Here is a 16,090-nt window from a genome sequence, read left to right as displayed (position 1 = left end):
GCGTGTTATTTCCCTATTGCATGCTATGACAATTAGAGTTTCCATGGAAATACAGTGAGACTGTAAACAAATCCCCAGCTCGACGGTACTGAAGGGATGCGCTCTATTTATCTTTTCTTTCCCCCGCCCCACGCTGTCTGACTTCAGGACACTGCATTTTGCAAAGGTGAAGTGCTCTGCTGTTGTGGGCCATGGGGAGGCCTGCCCAGAGCCGAGCGGTCATTGGGAGCTGCCCTGTGCACCTTGCTGTTCCCGTCACCTTGGCTGGAGCTCAGCTTTGGTGGCATTTATCCACCATTATTTTAGAACAGGTGGGAGGTGATGGATTCCCCCATGTTTTCCACTCTGAGGTGAGTAACTCTGTTTTCCCAGACACAAGTATCTAAAGGGTGGTTTTAATTTGTTCTGAGCCATCAGTGGGAAGGCAGGATGCTTTCCCTGTTTCTTCCTTTCTTTCTTTAAGTGAATGATATTTTAAAGTCTAAAAATGGTTGGGTATGTCATAGCCCAACAGATGAAAAGTAATTCTGTTGCTTGCACCAGAATCTTCTAGCAAGCTAAGTCGCATTGATCATAGCCCAATTACAGGGCTACTGGAGAACAGAGTGACGTGCGGGTCTCTGGGAGCACAGGTGGCAGAGTGTGACATGGGAATGTAATGACTTTTCCATTTGCCAAGGCACTCCTTACACAGTTGATATTAACAGAGTACTGCAGAAAAGCTGTCAGTGTAATTAGCCAGTGAAAAAGTGCACTACACAAAGGCGAACCACCTGGATCAACCAACTTGTAAAATAGCTTTACAACCCTAAATGTCCAGCTAGATTCCTTATTTAATTGGATTTTTAAAGTACACATTTTAGGGTGAGTGCTAAGGGAACAATAAATTTCACTCTTCATGGGGTGGGGTCAGTATAGCAAAGAAGATCGCATCCCATATTCTTTTCATCTGCTTCTGCACTATTCACCACCCACTGCTCGTGAATCACTGCATGTGCAAGTGGAGCACAGGGAGCTGCCAGGTGGAAGTGACGTGCCAATCCAGCTCATCATTTTAAGACAGCTCTCCTGTTAGTCATAAAGGAGAACTAAATTAATCATTTTTAGGGCCAAGAAGCAGTTCCTAACATTTTTTTACCATCTTCTCACCTAACACTTGTACTTGGAAAGTTTTCACACCAAAGGCAGAAACCCACCCTGGTTCTGACCTGCTGTTTAAGACCATCTCCCAAAGCACCTGTTTAGCTGGATGCTCCCTGTTCCAGGGCAGTTTCCCACAGTGCTGACCCTGCTGCTTGACATGGAAGCTCCTGGAAAGAGAGAAGCTTTAGAGGAACTGAACCTTTCCATGAAAACTTCTGGCTATAGCAAACAGATATTGCCTTTCAAAAACAAAGAAACCAACCTGAATTTGCTGGCAGAGCCCACGAATGGGAATTTGCATCCCATAGCTATGACTTACACAGGATACCACTGTTACTTTGTAAGGTTAAAACAAACAAACAAATAAACAAAACCACAAACAAACAAACAAACAAACAAAAAACAACCAGCATTGAAAGAGGGTAGATTTATGTTGGATGTTAGGGGGAAGTCCTTTACTAGGAGAGTGGTGAGGTCCTGGAACAGGCTGCCCAGGGAGGTTTTGGATGCTCCGTCCTTGGAGGTGTTCAAGGCCAGGTTGGATGGGGCCCTGGGCAACCTGATCTAGTAAATGTGGAAGTTTGGTGGCCCTGCCAGGCAGGGGGGTTGGAGCTTCATGATCCTTGAGGTCCCTTCCAACCCATGTCATTCTGTGATTTCTCTGTGCTGACCATTTCTAAGGTGAACAATCACTATGGTTTCCCAAGCAGTCACCAGAAATTACATGCTTCCTGGTGAAAGCAGTAAGACAAGTGTTTACTCCCAAAAGCATTTTTGTCTAAGAACAGAGTACCCTACTCTTTTTGTTGTGTTATTTCAGGAGGGTTTATCAGCCAGCAATGCACTGCATATGTGGGCTTTTTTTTCTTCTTCTTTTCTCTCCCCTCCCACCCCCCCCCCATTTTTACCTCAGTTCTGTAAATAACACCAGATTTCTCTCAGCTGTATGTGGACAATTAATTGCTGGCACTTGTGTATGTCAGAAGCAATTACTATTCAAGCTACTAGCATTCTTTTCCTTTTTTAGTGGTTGTGAACCTCAGAATTGCCAGTAATACTATTGAATAATAAAATAGGTGATCCTGAGATAGGAAAGGTACTGACATTAGAGACATGTCAGCTCTGGCAACAGATGATGGCAGAGGTTCCCTAGAAATTAGCTTCTCTAGGGTTGCTGAAACCATGGAGGAGTCCTTGAATAAGTCAGAGATGATGATGATGATGATGATGATGATGATGATGGAGGAGCTGGCAAAGAAAACACCACTGTATGAGTGGGAGATTTGTGAGTCAGAAGGGCACAGCAGTAAATGCAGGACAGAACTCTGCCATTATAAGGAATACAAATTAATGTTGCCATGTTTCTTCCCTCGTGCTCCCAAGGGAAATGTATCTTCGAGAATCCTAATATCTTTGAAAATTTAGCTTCTAAATGTTAACTGTTAAAGACATGAAGACTTAAAGCTCCAACCAAAGTCAGTGAGAACTAATGAATGCCACTGAAAAATCAAGCCCAAATCCACCTAGCTTCGAAATTTTGCAGTGTGCAGTTGATTGCCTTGAATCAAAACTTGCTGTGAGTCAGAGTCCAATGTTAATGTAAAGTTTGATGCCAGCAGAGCACCTATCCATCAGCAAGACAGCCTAAAATGGTAGGACATAACTACTACAGAGTTTGAGGCATTTTGTGAGATACGTATAAAGCATTCTTATTGGTTGGAACTTTCCCCACAAATCAGCCCAGCTATTCATAGAACCACAGAAGTGTTTGAGTCAAAAGAGACCCTTACAGGTCCTCTAATCCAACTCTCCTGCAATGAACAGGGACACTTAAAGCTCCATCAGGTGCTCAGAGCCCTGTCTAGCCTGACCTTGAAAAGACTAGGGACAGGATATCCACTACCTCTGTAGGCGACCTGTGACAATGCCTCACCAGCCTTATTGTAAAGAAACTTCTTAATTACATCCAATCTAAATCAGCCCATTTTCAGTATTCATACTACTCATGTTAAAAATACTTTACAAAATGCTGATTATGTTTTTGTTCTATGGATATATATTTAGCCTGTCCCTTCCACAGGTTTTATCTTGTGTTGGGCATGAAGACAGCGAGCTGCAGATTAATGAAAATGTTCTAATGGTTGAGATGTCTGCAAGGAGACAGGACATCTGTTAGGTAATGCAACACTTCTGAGAGTGAGAAATTTTGTTACCTAACGGGTCTCGTCACTTTTGCTGGCTGGTGCTTATACCACTGTCTGTTGGTTATGCTGAAGCACAGAGCCTATTTCTGCTTTGTTTGAAGCCAGGTGGATGCTCATATATGAGTTCAAGTCCCCTAAGGCTACAGTAGAAAACATGACTTCGTATTTTAGCCAGGTAGTCATAATTTAAGTTACATCTCAATCAGTCTTTGAGTAATGTTACATATAATCAGGGCAGCTTTGCACTGGTTAGCTTGACTTTATCACGGAAAGCAGAACTGCAGCAGCAAGGCACTCAGACAAGATTAACCACATAATTATTCATGCAGCTTCTTTGTGTTAGTGACATTAGCAGTCAAATGAAGTGTTGTTATGTTTGGTGTCAGTTGCAGTCATTGCAGAATAAACATGCTCTTAGCCAAACAGAGATTTTGTACTCAACAGCAAAACATCTATTTATTCTACTGATGACTGACTGTTGCCCCCAAGGAGCATGAGTTCTCTAATGTGATATGAAAGCCTTTCAATGGTACCACAGTTCATTAGTAGAAAATGAAAACAGTAAAAATAAACAATAAAAGTGGAAGTAAAAACAAGCAAACAAAACTCCTTCAGTGTTTCCATCCAAAACAGTGGTGACTTCAGTTTGTTTTATGTGCAATAGGAACCTCAAACAAGTCTCAAGCCATTCTTTTACTCTGTGGATTTTAAGTTTTAGGGAGAGATTGTGCTAGCTGAACACATGACAATACACTGTAGTGAAAGTGTTATCCTCATTTTATGATCTCTTCTTTTACATTTTTGAGTTGCAGGGAGAGTATTTTAATGGGTTGATTTCCTGGCATATTTTCCCAGGTGTTTCTTTGAAACATCTTGTTTCCTTCTAAATGCTATTCATTCAAAGAAATGCTCTATTCTTTTACTCATGCTGTTCTGTTTTCTTAGTTAAGATTCTTGCATTCTTTGTATTGCATTTATTCTCTTTTCACAGCGTCACATCTTCACACAAACACAGTCTTCCAGCTTGCATTGTCTGTGATGCACTGAAATAACATATTCCAAGGAGGAGGATAATCTCTTACACTATGGCTGTTTTGCTATTCCAGTATTCTTGTGTCCTGACAACTAGCAATAGAACAAGAGTTGCTGTGGAATTACTTAGTGTCTTTGTGAGCTTGGTGCTCCAGTTGGAGGTGCTCAACTTGGTGCTGGAACTGGGTATGCACAGAAGAGCTAAGAACTGCTAAAATCTGAGCTTCCTTCACAACTTACCTAATGCTATATGGCATTAACTTCACAGAACACATTTTGTATAGATATAGTAGAAAACCTTTGAAAAGAACACATCAGTTTACTAGAGTAATTGTTTATCAGTGTGTTTTAATTCTCACATTTGCATGAAATGCTTTGGTGAAGATTGGTGTAGCTCCAAGAGATTCAGTCATCTGAGGTGAGCACAGAGCAGAGGGCAAGTATGGCAGAGCAGGAGCTTTGTAGTAAAAACCTGCTGAGGTATATATATATATATATATATATATATATATATATATATGGAGAGTATATATCTGAAAGACTCAGTGACTCACACAGCTTTTTCCATTGTTCCACTGCTCTGCTTGAAACATCCATCTACACTGCAAATAACTCTGTGAATGCCTTATCCCTTCACTGTGAGTTCAGGTCACTGAGTGACATGCAGGATCTATCTCCAGTCTCTCACGGTTGATAACTATTTTACATTGTATTGTCCACATCCATAACTATGTGTGTCCTCAGCTCTCCATGTCTGAAAGTGTTACTGGCTCAGGTAGAAATACAGTCTTCATGGGATCCTCAGCACCTGCTTATATCTTTGCGTTCTCTGCCCAGCCATGTCCACCGTTGCTGTGCTCAGGTAAACACCGGTGCACAGTAATGATCCACATCCACATATGACTGAAATCCCCAAGAGGTTTAATTTACAGCCTGCACTTACCTCTTTGTTGCTGGGGGTCAGTGTCAGCAGAGCTCAGGTTTGGAGCAACCAGGAGGTATGCCCACACTTTCCTTCCTCACAGTGAGAGCTGCAGGTTAGATGCAGCTAAGATGAGCTTTCTGGAAATACAGGATATACACAAATTCCAGAGTACTGGATTCTGTAGCATTCCCACGAGAGTTACTTTGCAAAACATATTACAGTCATTTAATACGTGCAACTATTATTTCTTTTTTGTAATAGTACAGTTACCCTCCTGAGACCTATCCTCAATATAACAGAGTTGTCCTGTAAAAGGGATATTTTAACTTCAGCAAGTTCTTACTCTTGAAAAATTAATCTGGAACCTTGAAGGAGTCAGGGCACTTTTGCTTCCCATGAATTCCAAGATCACAGTGCAGCCTGTTTGACAGGGCATTCATACTTGAATTGATCCAGGTAACTTTTCTTGGACTTCTGTACTGGCTTCCCAACTCATTGTTTGTTTAATATATTTTTGGCTATTAAAGTAGGTCTGCAGCAGCAGTGCTTTGTGTGTGTGAGATACCAAGATATTTCTGAAACATGAAAGGAGGGAATGGGAAATAAAATACTTGGTTTTATTCATGGAAGTTGTTTGGTAACCAGTGCTCTAATCTGCTACAGCTGCTAGTAGTCTGCAAGGCAATTCATAACGGCTGCATGAAAAAATCTGCTTGCTGGCAGCTAGGGGTTGTGCAGGTTCAAAAATCCAATGCCGAACTTCTTAACTGCTGTTCCACTTCACTTTCCAATAAAGCTTTTCTTCGGGCTTGACTGGCCACACGGTGGCAATAACTTGCAAACAAAGCGCCGGAGCTGCCTGAGAGCGATGCGAAACTCTCCCTCCCGGAGCTCTTCTCGGCTCTCTTCACCTCCTCTTTTGTTTCAGTATTTAATTGCATGTATTTCAGAATTACTAGGCAACCCACCCCCAGATGTGTAATTGAAAGGTGATGTGCTTGCAATGAGGTTTTCAGGATCTGCTCAGCAGAGCCCCATCATGTGATCCTGGGATGAGGTGGAGTTCGGCTTTAAGGGGGAGTCTCCAGCCTTCCCCACCAATCTTTAGCATCTCAGCTGGAGGAAAACCGGTGGATTCTTCCCCTTCTCTGATTCCTTCTCCCTTCAGCCCCCGAGAAGATCGCGGATAGGCGGAGCAGTTGCAAGGTGAGTTTCCCTGCGATCGCTTCCCGATGCCGGCGCTGCTCGGGGCAGGTGACTTGAGGTAGGGAGGAGCAGGTGCCAGGCTAGACTTGCGAGCGGCTGGGACTGGCAGCATTTTGGGCTTCCTTTCGAAAAGCTCCCATAGCTTTTACAGTGAGTTGCCAGTCAGCTCGCAGCACGTTTTTTTCCCCTTTCGATCCGCTGGTGCTAAACTTTTGACAGAAATCCAGGAGAGCTGGAGGGGCGGAGGCGTGTGAAATGGGGAGACCCGGTGGGTCACCGCAGAGCTCTGCAGAGCTTCACCAGCCCCCGGGATGGGGAGGGCTGTCCCTGCTGGTAGGGGGCGGGGAGCAGCACCATGCCCCAGGAGAGGTAACTGCACCCCTACCGATGCCTGGCCAGTTTTGGAAAGGTGGGCAGGGTGACAGGACGCCTTGCTGCTTGCCAAACAGTGCTGTGCTTCTGAGCTCGTTCTCAGCCATGGTCCTATACTGGTCTCTGCTATGGGGAGAGGCAAGGGAAGGCAAGGAGCAGTGGCATTTTCTGGTTTTGAATTTGTTATTTAATAAATAAGCAAAAGCAGAGCTGTGGGCTTCTTAATAAATATGAAAAAGCAAGAGCTTGAAATCATGTCCTGACGCTATGCTGGCTGCAGTGAGGTCCTGGCTGTTGAGAAAACCTGCTTTCTTGCAGGATGTGGTGCCTCACCCACTTTGCTCTTGCCATTGTCCCATCAGCTCCAAGGGCTGCACTGCCCATCTTGTGCTGTACAAGTAACAGAGACATGATTAAATCCACATGGTGAATTTCAGGCTGGAGTAAAATCTAACCTGTTGGAAATTGAGTCCTGACTCCGCATCACTCATATGCTTGTCCTTCAGATAAAGCACTTTACTCTGACTCCATCTGAAGTGATGCTTCAGGGGGCCCTGGAGAAGCCTTTGTATTCGTTGGACCCCAATGATATGGCCTAGGGAGACTTGGTAAATTTAGTTATCAGAGGCAGCAATTCTGAGAAATAATTCTCAGGTGCCTGCCCCAGCTAGCTAGAAAATCGGAACAGCCAAACCTCAAGCAGAGACGCTTTTTCTCTCAAGCTGCTGCTGTGAACTCTGTGAGTAAGATGTCACCCAGAGGCAGGCTGTTGCCTGTCATGGTTCCATGTAGCCAGGTGATGATTACAGAGGGCTAGCAAAGCTGTCTGAGGTGATCTTGTAACACTTGAAACAAATATTGTGTCAGTATGGTCCTCCTTTTGCTGACTCTCTGGAGGAGCTGGAGGCACAAGTCCAGCAGGGACCAGTGGAAGGGATGTCTGGCGCCAGTAACATGAGAGTCAGCTTAGGTGGCACCTAGATTTATACAGTATTTCAGACCAAAGCTCACCCATTCTCACTTCCATTGAAGCACATTTCAGTGAGCTCTGCTTTGACAGCTTTAGTGATTACTGCCATATGGAGCCAGGTTTAGAGCCCACTTGTGTGAATTTTAAGTGGCATCATTGTCATTAGCATAACCTGAGGTTAAGTGAGCAATAAATATAGCACATAGGAGAGGGGGTAGAGGGAAACTTTCAGATTGAAGGTGGCTGCTGTGAATGGTAAGTTGAACTAGAATTGTATCAGGTTATTTGATTTTTTTGTTTGTTTGTTTTCATTTTTCCTCCTTTACGCATATGCCTGAGTTTCTCTGATTTTAATATCAGAAGCATTGCAAAGGGGTGGTTGTTTAGGCATTACTATTCATCTTACATAGGAACACGCTCTGCTGTATTTAATTTTTGCTGACTTTTTCGTTACCCGTTTTGTTCTTTCTTCATGGTGCAGCCCTGCAAGTTAAGACTGAGGTGTTCAGAGGTCCTGATTTCCCTTTGACTCACTGATAGTGCTGCAGTGAGCACTCATGTAAAAGATTAAGGGAAAACACTTTCTGACAACTCAGTCACTCAGTATCATGTGTACACTAGGTAAAAAAAGAGTACAGCAAATTTTTTCATGTAGTTTTTCTACCCCTCAGGAGGAGTTTTCCTCTCTCTTATGCTATAGCTAGGTGTAATTGCACTTAGAGCAGCCTGAGAAAGCAAATCTTTGCAGATTAAACTTGTAGGAATGACATGTGAAGCATCAAACAAAGGCTACACTGGTGTTAAGACTGAAGTTGATTCACACCCTGTTGTTTTTCTGTCACTTGTGCTTATGAGACTGTGCTGGGAAGGGCTGTGCCTGCAAATCCACATTTAAGCTCTGGTTCCTTCCTTTCCCTGTCCTGCAGCCCTTGCTCTCTCTTTGGATATCAGGCCATGACTGCCAGTCTCCCATAGGGCCTTCCCCTTTGTTCTGGTCAGCAATTCCTGGTCCTGAAGTCCAGTGGTGCCAGGGGACTGGTGCTGAAGGTGGGTGATAATCACAACAGAGTTTTGGGGTTCTGGGGTAGCCTACATGCAGGAGGTGACCGGTCCTCCTCCTTCCCCCAGGTCTTGCCAGGCAGATGTGGCATCGAGGAGCGGGCTCTGCGGAGGAGCTCCCTGTGGGCTGACTGACATACGTTGATGGTCAGGAGTGGCTTGGATGAGACCTGTGGCAGCTGGGAATATTAAACAGCAAGCTGGAAAAAAACATGAATGCTTCGGTTCTTGATCCTCTGGGAAATAATTCCAGTCACCTGAACTTTTCGGAGAACTCTCAGATCTTGCAGTTTGAAGATGAGGACTGCCATGTGCCTTTGGCCATGGTCTTCACCTTGGCCTTGGCTTATGGGACTGTGATAATTCTGGGAGTCTCTGGGAATCTGGCCCTGATTGTCATCATTTTGAAACAAAAGGAAATGCGCAATGTTACGAACATCCTCATTGTCAACCTTTCCTTTTCTGACCTCCTAGTGACCATCATGTGTCTTCCCTTTACCTTTGTGTATACTTTAATGGACCACTGGATTTTTGGAGAGGCCATGTGCAAATTGAACCCTTTCGTGCAATGTGCCTCGATCACAGTCTCGGTCTTTTCTTTAGTTCTTATTGCTATTGAACGCCATCAGCTGATCATCAACCCCCGTGGCTGGAGGCCAAACAACAGGCATGCCTACATGGGGATAGCTGCCATATGGGTTTTGGCCATAGCTTCCTCCTTGCCTTTCCTGATCTACCATGTGTTAACAGATGAACCCTTCAGAAACATAGCATTTGATGAATATAAGGACAAATATGTGTGCTTGGACCTCTTCCCCTTGGACACTGCCCGGCTTTCTTATACCACCACTCTTTTGGTGATTCAGTACTTTGGACCACTTTGTTTCATATTTATTTGCTACTTAAAGGTAAGAGAGAGCTCCCTCTGTGATATGTACTTCTTTTTGTCTGATGTTTGCTTATCTTAGCAATAGCTATTGTTGTAGGTTAAATTATCCCACGCGTTTTTCTTTGTTGAATTTCCCACAGATATACTTTCGCTTGAAAAAAAGGAGCAACATGATGGACAAGATAAGAGACAGTAAGTACAGATCCTCTGAAACCAAAAGGATCAACATCATGCTGATCTCGATAGTGGTTGCCTTTGCAGTTTGCTGGCTTCCTCTCACCATTTTCAATATCGTGTTTGATTGGAACCATGAAATTCTGCCCGCTGCTACCTGCAGCCACAATCTGCTGTTCCTGATCTGCCACCTCACTGCCATGATCTCCACCTGTGTGAACCCTATTTTCTACGGGTTTCTCAACAAGAACTTCCAGAGGGACCTGCAGTTTTTATTTCACTTCTGCCACTTCCGCTCCCGTGAGGAAGATTATGAGACTATAGCCATGTCCACCATGCACACAGATGTCTCAAAAACCTCTCTAAAGCAGGCAAGCCCAGTTGCATTTAAAAAAATAAATAGTGATGATGATGACAAAATATAAAGATGTTATAATAATTCTACACCAAACCTTTGAAATTTGCCCGCTGGTTAAATGTGCCCAAGGACAAGCACAATTATGTAACAAGTACTAAATGGGTAATGCTTTTCTTCTTTTTACAAGGAACTTTGATTGTTGTCACTTTGAAATTTTATGCTGTGCATTTCTGCCCCTTATGCTGCTTTAATGTTCACAGCAGTTATATCCGAATCTTATTATAGAAAGTAGCTCAACTTGCTACTACCTATGGTTTTCATCAACTTTCTCTTGTTCTGTTTCTTTGTACAGTTATGTACTTTAGCACAAAGGTACGTTTATAGATTTTTTTTTTAGACTTTTTTATTTATTTATTTTATTTATTACTGTTTATTTCCCCAAATAAGTAGTTCTCAGGATTGTCCATATAAGAGCATTAGAAGTGATACGAACTGCAGGGAGACTGTCACTACGAAGGACTCCCATCCTAGCATAAAATTAGGATGTTCTGACTTGCAGAGTTGTTCCGTTGTTTGTTTGTTTTGTTGTTTCTAATCTGTCTTTTGATCAGTGTTAAAATCCTGTGAAAGTAGTGGAGGAGTGCACAAAATGATTCTGAGAAACCTTAGATCACGTTAAATGGGGACGTGCCTTTGTCTCATTCAGAGGCAATTCAGACTGTAATCACTTCGGTTCAAAGGGAGGATTAGGAGAGAAATTCTGTTGTCATTTACAAGAGGAGTAATTCCACAGAGCACAATGGGATAACTCTGATTTTAACCACAGCAAATGAAAGCACAAACGGGCCTTTAATCCCAAATGATTATAGCTGATTTTAGTAATACAGGCTTTTTTAAATTAAAAAACACAAACCCCATTTTCATCTGCTATCACTGGAAGACTGAGATGAAATCTGCTGTTGGTCCCAAGCATATGAACCATGTAAATTCTTCTTATGTCCTATGTATGAATGTCAAGAATCTGAAGGGAGGTGGCAATGTTTGCTTTCTGTACCAGGTGTGATTCCACCCCTGCAGGTGATGTTACAAATCAGGTTTTGGGTTAAAAAAAACCTTCCAAAATAGCTGTAGCTACATGAATTGTTTTGTGATAATTAGTGCTGATCTATATAAATGATGTATTGCCTCATTATATTCTGTATTCAGATGCAATGATATAAACCTGGATTATCTCCAAGGTGATGGGTGTCTTGAGATCTGCAAAACTTAAAAGAAGGATATAGTGTTGCAGTTGGTACATTTTCCTTCCAAACTCATAGTTCCTACAGTTGACTGAAGTGTGAGAATATTTGCCAAATATACACAATAGAGCTCTGTGTGTTACTGCTTAAAATATATGTCCTCTAATTACACAAAATATACGTGACTAGATCCCCAGCTGAGGGAAGCCTGCATATCTTGGCTGTTGTAATGAAACGATAACAATATCAGCCAGCTGAGGCTCTACATCATACAGTGTACTTTGCTATACAATCAATGCCTTTCTGAGTAATCAGCTTTTTAAAAATACAATATAGTCTTTATTTAGCAATATCGCTTTATACCCTTCTGACAGAGAAGAGTGTATTTAAAATAGGTGTAAATGTAGCATCAGTGGGAACCAAATCTGATATCTTTCTGAACAAAAAGATCTCAGGATGTGATGGTGAATTTAATACTCTCTAAATCTGATATGGATAACTGTCTAAGAAAGGAAAATTATTAAGTTTGCCAGTATTTAAAAGTCAAGAACTGTGCCTTGTACAGTCTTAAAAACAGTGTAGAATATTAAAGTAGCAATGTGTTCTTGTGCATTATAATTCCATGTATTTCTTTACTGATAGAAAATTTAATTGAAAAGGAAGTTTCTGTACTTGAAAACAGAGAGAGAATGTAAAATGAATTATATGACAGAGCTTTCTTTCAGAGCCTTGTCTTTTTGTATTTTATGGGATTTCCCTCTTCTGGTGGCTCTGTATGGAGTGTGTTGTTAATATGACAAGAGTCTCCTGAAATTATTCCCCTGTCTCTTCACAGTAATTTTGCTATACCAAAGGATTTGTATTTCCACAGAGATGCATTGTAGAAACCCAGATTTGTTCTTCTGTTAAGAATGACACACTACAGTTTCCCCACAAGAGAGAGAGAAAAAAAACAAAACCATAATGCATTTTGATTATTATTGTTCCTGTTTAAAAGAAATAGAAAAATCATCACTTTCTTCAGATCCAGTGGGAGAAGAAAATAAAATCATTTGGGAAGTTTTCCAGTTAGTTTGTTGGAAACAATCAAGCTGAATTAGATGCTTACACATGGGAGCTGTTGGTGTGACTTTAGAGGTGTCTGCTGCTGCATGGAGTCCTAAAAACATATGCTAAGATTCACGGGTCCTCGATAGGACAGCAGCATGGTTAGTCCTGCACCAGCCTTTCTCCTGCTGATGGTACTACCTCAAATCAAAGCATCCATCTCGTCCCATCTCCTGAGGGTGTGTGCCTGGGGATTTTTACCCTACTGTCTGATAATCAAGTGGTACCTGTGCCAGCAGGTGCAAGTTAAAGCACCCCTTCAGTTCATAAGGGTAAAGCTCAGGAGCAATTTCTCTGCTGCACTGCACTCTAGGATCAGGTTTCTTTCCCACATTTCCTCCCCTCCCTGCAAGATGCATGCTATGCTGCCTTTCCTAAGGCTCCACAAAGGGTGCAGATTCATACATACAGCACGGGTTACACTGACTGTGTCAGCAGCGGGCAGTGAGCACTGTGCAGGGGGTGTTCAATGGAAAAAAGCTTTTGGAGAATTTCAGAAGAAAAATCATTGCTGTTCAAAAGAATCTTTTATGAGAACAAAGATAAAAGAAGTCTTCCTGAGGTGCTGACCTGACATCTGCAGGGTGTAGATGACATCTACAGAGTGCAGTATTTTTGTCACTGGTTGTATGACTTGACACTAGAGTCCTAAAAAGCTGCTGGAGACGTTTTCCTCCAGACACCTGGCTACAGCACTAATCCTCTTTTTCACTTTCAGATCTCCAGCATGGCTGCTCATCGTTTGTGTGAAATTTCTATACAGGGCACATTCTTGGGTTTCGTGGTTCTGAATCATTTTTCAGTCATTCTGTTTTGATATTTGTTCTTCCTATGCGCTGTTTTGTCAAACTCTCCAAACTTTGGCATGCACCGATTCATATCCTAAAAGCCTGAAGACTTGCTTGTTCTTTTAGACTGGTAGCAACCAAAAGAATCTGAAAGAAACACATACAGTGAGGGATCTATAAGGTATCGGCATTTCTGTACACCACAGCTTCCACATATATTTTTAAATCCATCCCTGTTTATTCAGTTTTGATTCTGAGTTCATGTGAACGAACTGAGATGAAACAATGAAAATGAAGCATTTGCTTAATCATTTGCCTAAGCACACTTATTGAATGATGATGAAATGCTGGCTGGGACCTCACATTATTTCCTAATAAGAACCCAAACAGACTTTGGATTTCAGATTATTACAGAAATAAATCAACAACATGTAGATTTTCCTGTCAGCTTTTCCCTAGATTTTTAATTTGTAGTCCAGTGCCTGACAATATTTGAGGTTAATGCCTTGGTTCAACCATGTATGTCATTTCTTGGTTAAAAGATTTTACCAAAGCAGTACATATAGAATATATGTAGTATACAGTACATCAGCAGTACATATAGAATGAAGGCATTGAGGAAACTTTATTTTTAGTTTTTTTTAAAACATATATTAGAGTAGGAAATGTGGACTTAAATACCATCTTCATCTACAAGAAGTTAAAATAGTTCAGTTGAGCATAAATAGTGGGGAAATTATAACTAATGCATTATGTTGACAGCTATTTCTCACACTGTCACATGGCATCTTCATTCTTGTGTTTTTTAAAATGTGGTCTTCACCTTCCTAGTCATTATTAAAGTTGATGTGAAAGAAAATTATTTACTTTCATCCACGTTTTGCAGAATTTCAAGCGTTCAAGGTTTACATGCAAGAGAGGGAATAAGTGTGACTGGCGTTAGTCTCTCATACTTTAGTTTGCCTGTGGCCCAAAGTAATTTTCATATGATATTTCTGCTCTTGCTTAACAGTGCTAATATTCTAATTGAAGTTATTTATAATAACTATATATATAACAATATATATATAACTATATATATATATTGTTATATATATATATATAACAATAACTATATATATTGTTTTTATATATATATAACAATAATAACTATATATATATATATATATATATATATATATATAAGTATAAATTTTGCAGATGAAGGAGAGCATTCACGACTCGCTGTAGCTGGAGGATGGTAGTTTTCCTTATTTCCTTCAGTGTCAATTCAAGGGTATGCACACCTGCTCTACTATCTGCAGAAGTGTTTTCCTCTCCATTATCACAATGTAACACCATGTACATACAGCAGAGGGATGGCCAACTTCCAGGGTCCGTGCTTCTGAATCTTCCTCCCTTGTTCCTTGCTTTATGATGTTCCTCACACCTTTGGAAGGCGTTTCCTGAGGAAGTCCCAGGAATCTGTATTCTTGTTTTGTGGAGTGCCAGCAATTTCCTGGTTGGCAAGCCTCTCAGAATTTTCACTCCATATAAGTCCATAATTTACAATGCCTATGTAGGTTGGAAACATGTCCATACAAAATGTCCTGTACATTATAGCAATATTGACAGTTCACTGTGTTTCATGATTCCTGGACATCTGTTTTTTTCTGACACAGGTGAGTCTTCTTTGCAAGAAACTTCCACCAGTTTCAACAGTTTATGAGGTTACTGCACAGGGGACCTTAACTTCCCACAAATAATGCTAACTTTCAGAGACACGGAGAGATAAAGACAGAGTTTGGATAAGAGCAGAAAAAGGCAGAAGGTAAAGATGAAGTCTCGGTGTTCTGACAGATATATACAAAAACATTAAAAGACAGACTCATATATCTGTTTCAGTTTGGAGTCAACAGACTGATATTTAAATGTTTCTAAGGCAAAGTGGTGGTCCAAAGATCATGTGAGATTAATGGCTTCTCTGCATCTCTTTTTCAAAAGAAGGGACATGGATCTATAAATGGCTCTGCAAATGCATTTTAAGGTTCTTCATCTTAGATGAATCTAGATCTTTTTTAGAGGTGAGGGAATCAGAACGTTTTTGGCAAAATCTAAAAAGAACAGCTTTTCCTTGCATCCACCCACAGGCACATGGGTCCATTTTCTTTCAATTCTGCACAAAATGGAGAACATTTTTTTATGGCAGGAGGAGCAACGCTGAAGAGGGCTTGTCTTTCTTGCTTCACATTCACACTGAAACTGTGCTGCTATTTTTCACTCTGCAGTCTTCTTTTGTTTTTTCTCCAAAGCGATGTCATTTTTATTATGCTATTTATATTCTTTCTTAATAAAAGTTATGTGAAAAAAAAAAAAAGGGTACTTGCAAGATCCTATTCTACATGTGCTTGAACATATGGATGAAAGTAATGTGCCCAGCACTGTGATGATATTTCAGGGTGCAGAAAAGTAGCAAATGTATTTGTTACATGCAGTTCTCCAGCCTTTTTTGGGGGGGGAGGTGGGGAGTAGGGGAGGGGATTACAGTTTTGTTTCATGCTATTTAAATGTCACCTAAGTCTATGTATTCAGTATTCCTGCTTGGTGACCTATCTCTGGAGACACAGAGAACACTGGGCAATA

General features: G+C 41.3%; 1 protein-coding gene across 3 annotated transcripts; it reads left to right on the top strand.

The window, feature by feature from the left end:
• The first annotated feature begins 6,143 nt into the window (after nt 1-6,143).
• Nucleotides 6,144-15,303, top strand: NPY1R (neuropeptide Y receptor Y1). 3 transcript variants are annotated; one of them, XM_085544812.1, is made up of 5 exons: nt 6,375-6,510; nt 8,779-8,899; nt 8,981-9,819; nt 9,941-9,992; nt 15,130-15,303. In XM_085544812.1, the coding sequence occupies exons 3-5, from the start codon at nt 9,124-9,126 to the stop codon at nt 15,174-15,176; spliced, it is 795 nt and encodes a 264-aa protein (XP_085400938.1). In that variant the 5' UTR covers nt 6,375-6,510; nt 8,779-8,899; nt 8,981-9,123; the 3' UTR covers nt 15,177-15,303. The 3 variants fall into 3 exon arrangements, with proteins under 3 accessions (XP_015716501.1, XP_015716502.1, XP_085400938.1); XM_015861015.3 differs by lacking the exon at nt 15,130-15,303 and having other exon boundaries at nt 6,144-6,510; nt 9,941-12,297; XM_015861016.3 differs by lacking the exons at nt 8,779-8,899; nt 15,130-15,303 and having other exon boundaries at nt 6,181-6,510; nt 9,941-12,297.
• Nucleotides 15,304-16,090: the final 787 nt, after the last annotated feature.

This window comes from Coturnix japonica, chromosome 4 (genome assembly GCF_054131305.1).
Source record: "Coturnix japonica strain WE chromosome 4, WE-NBRP24, whole genome shotgun sequence".
NCBI classification, from domain to species: domain Eukaryota; kingdom Metazoa; phylum Chordata; class Aves; order Galliformes; family Phasianidae; genus Coturnix; species Coturnix japonica.
Note: the sequence above shows the minus strand (reverse complement) of the source record. Positions and strands in the feature narration are given on the sequence as shown.

Coding starts and splice junctions, on each gene's coding strand:
- NPY1R (XM_015861015.3), top strand. CDS start 9,124: ATGAATGCTTCGGTTCTTGATCCTCTGGGAAATAATTCCAGTCACCTG. Junction 9,820..9,940: donor TATTTATTTGCTACTTAAAG/GTAAGAGAGAGC, acceptor AATTTCCCACAG/ATATACTTTCGCTTGAAAAA.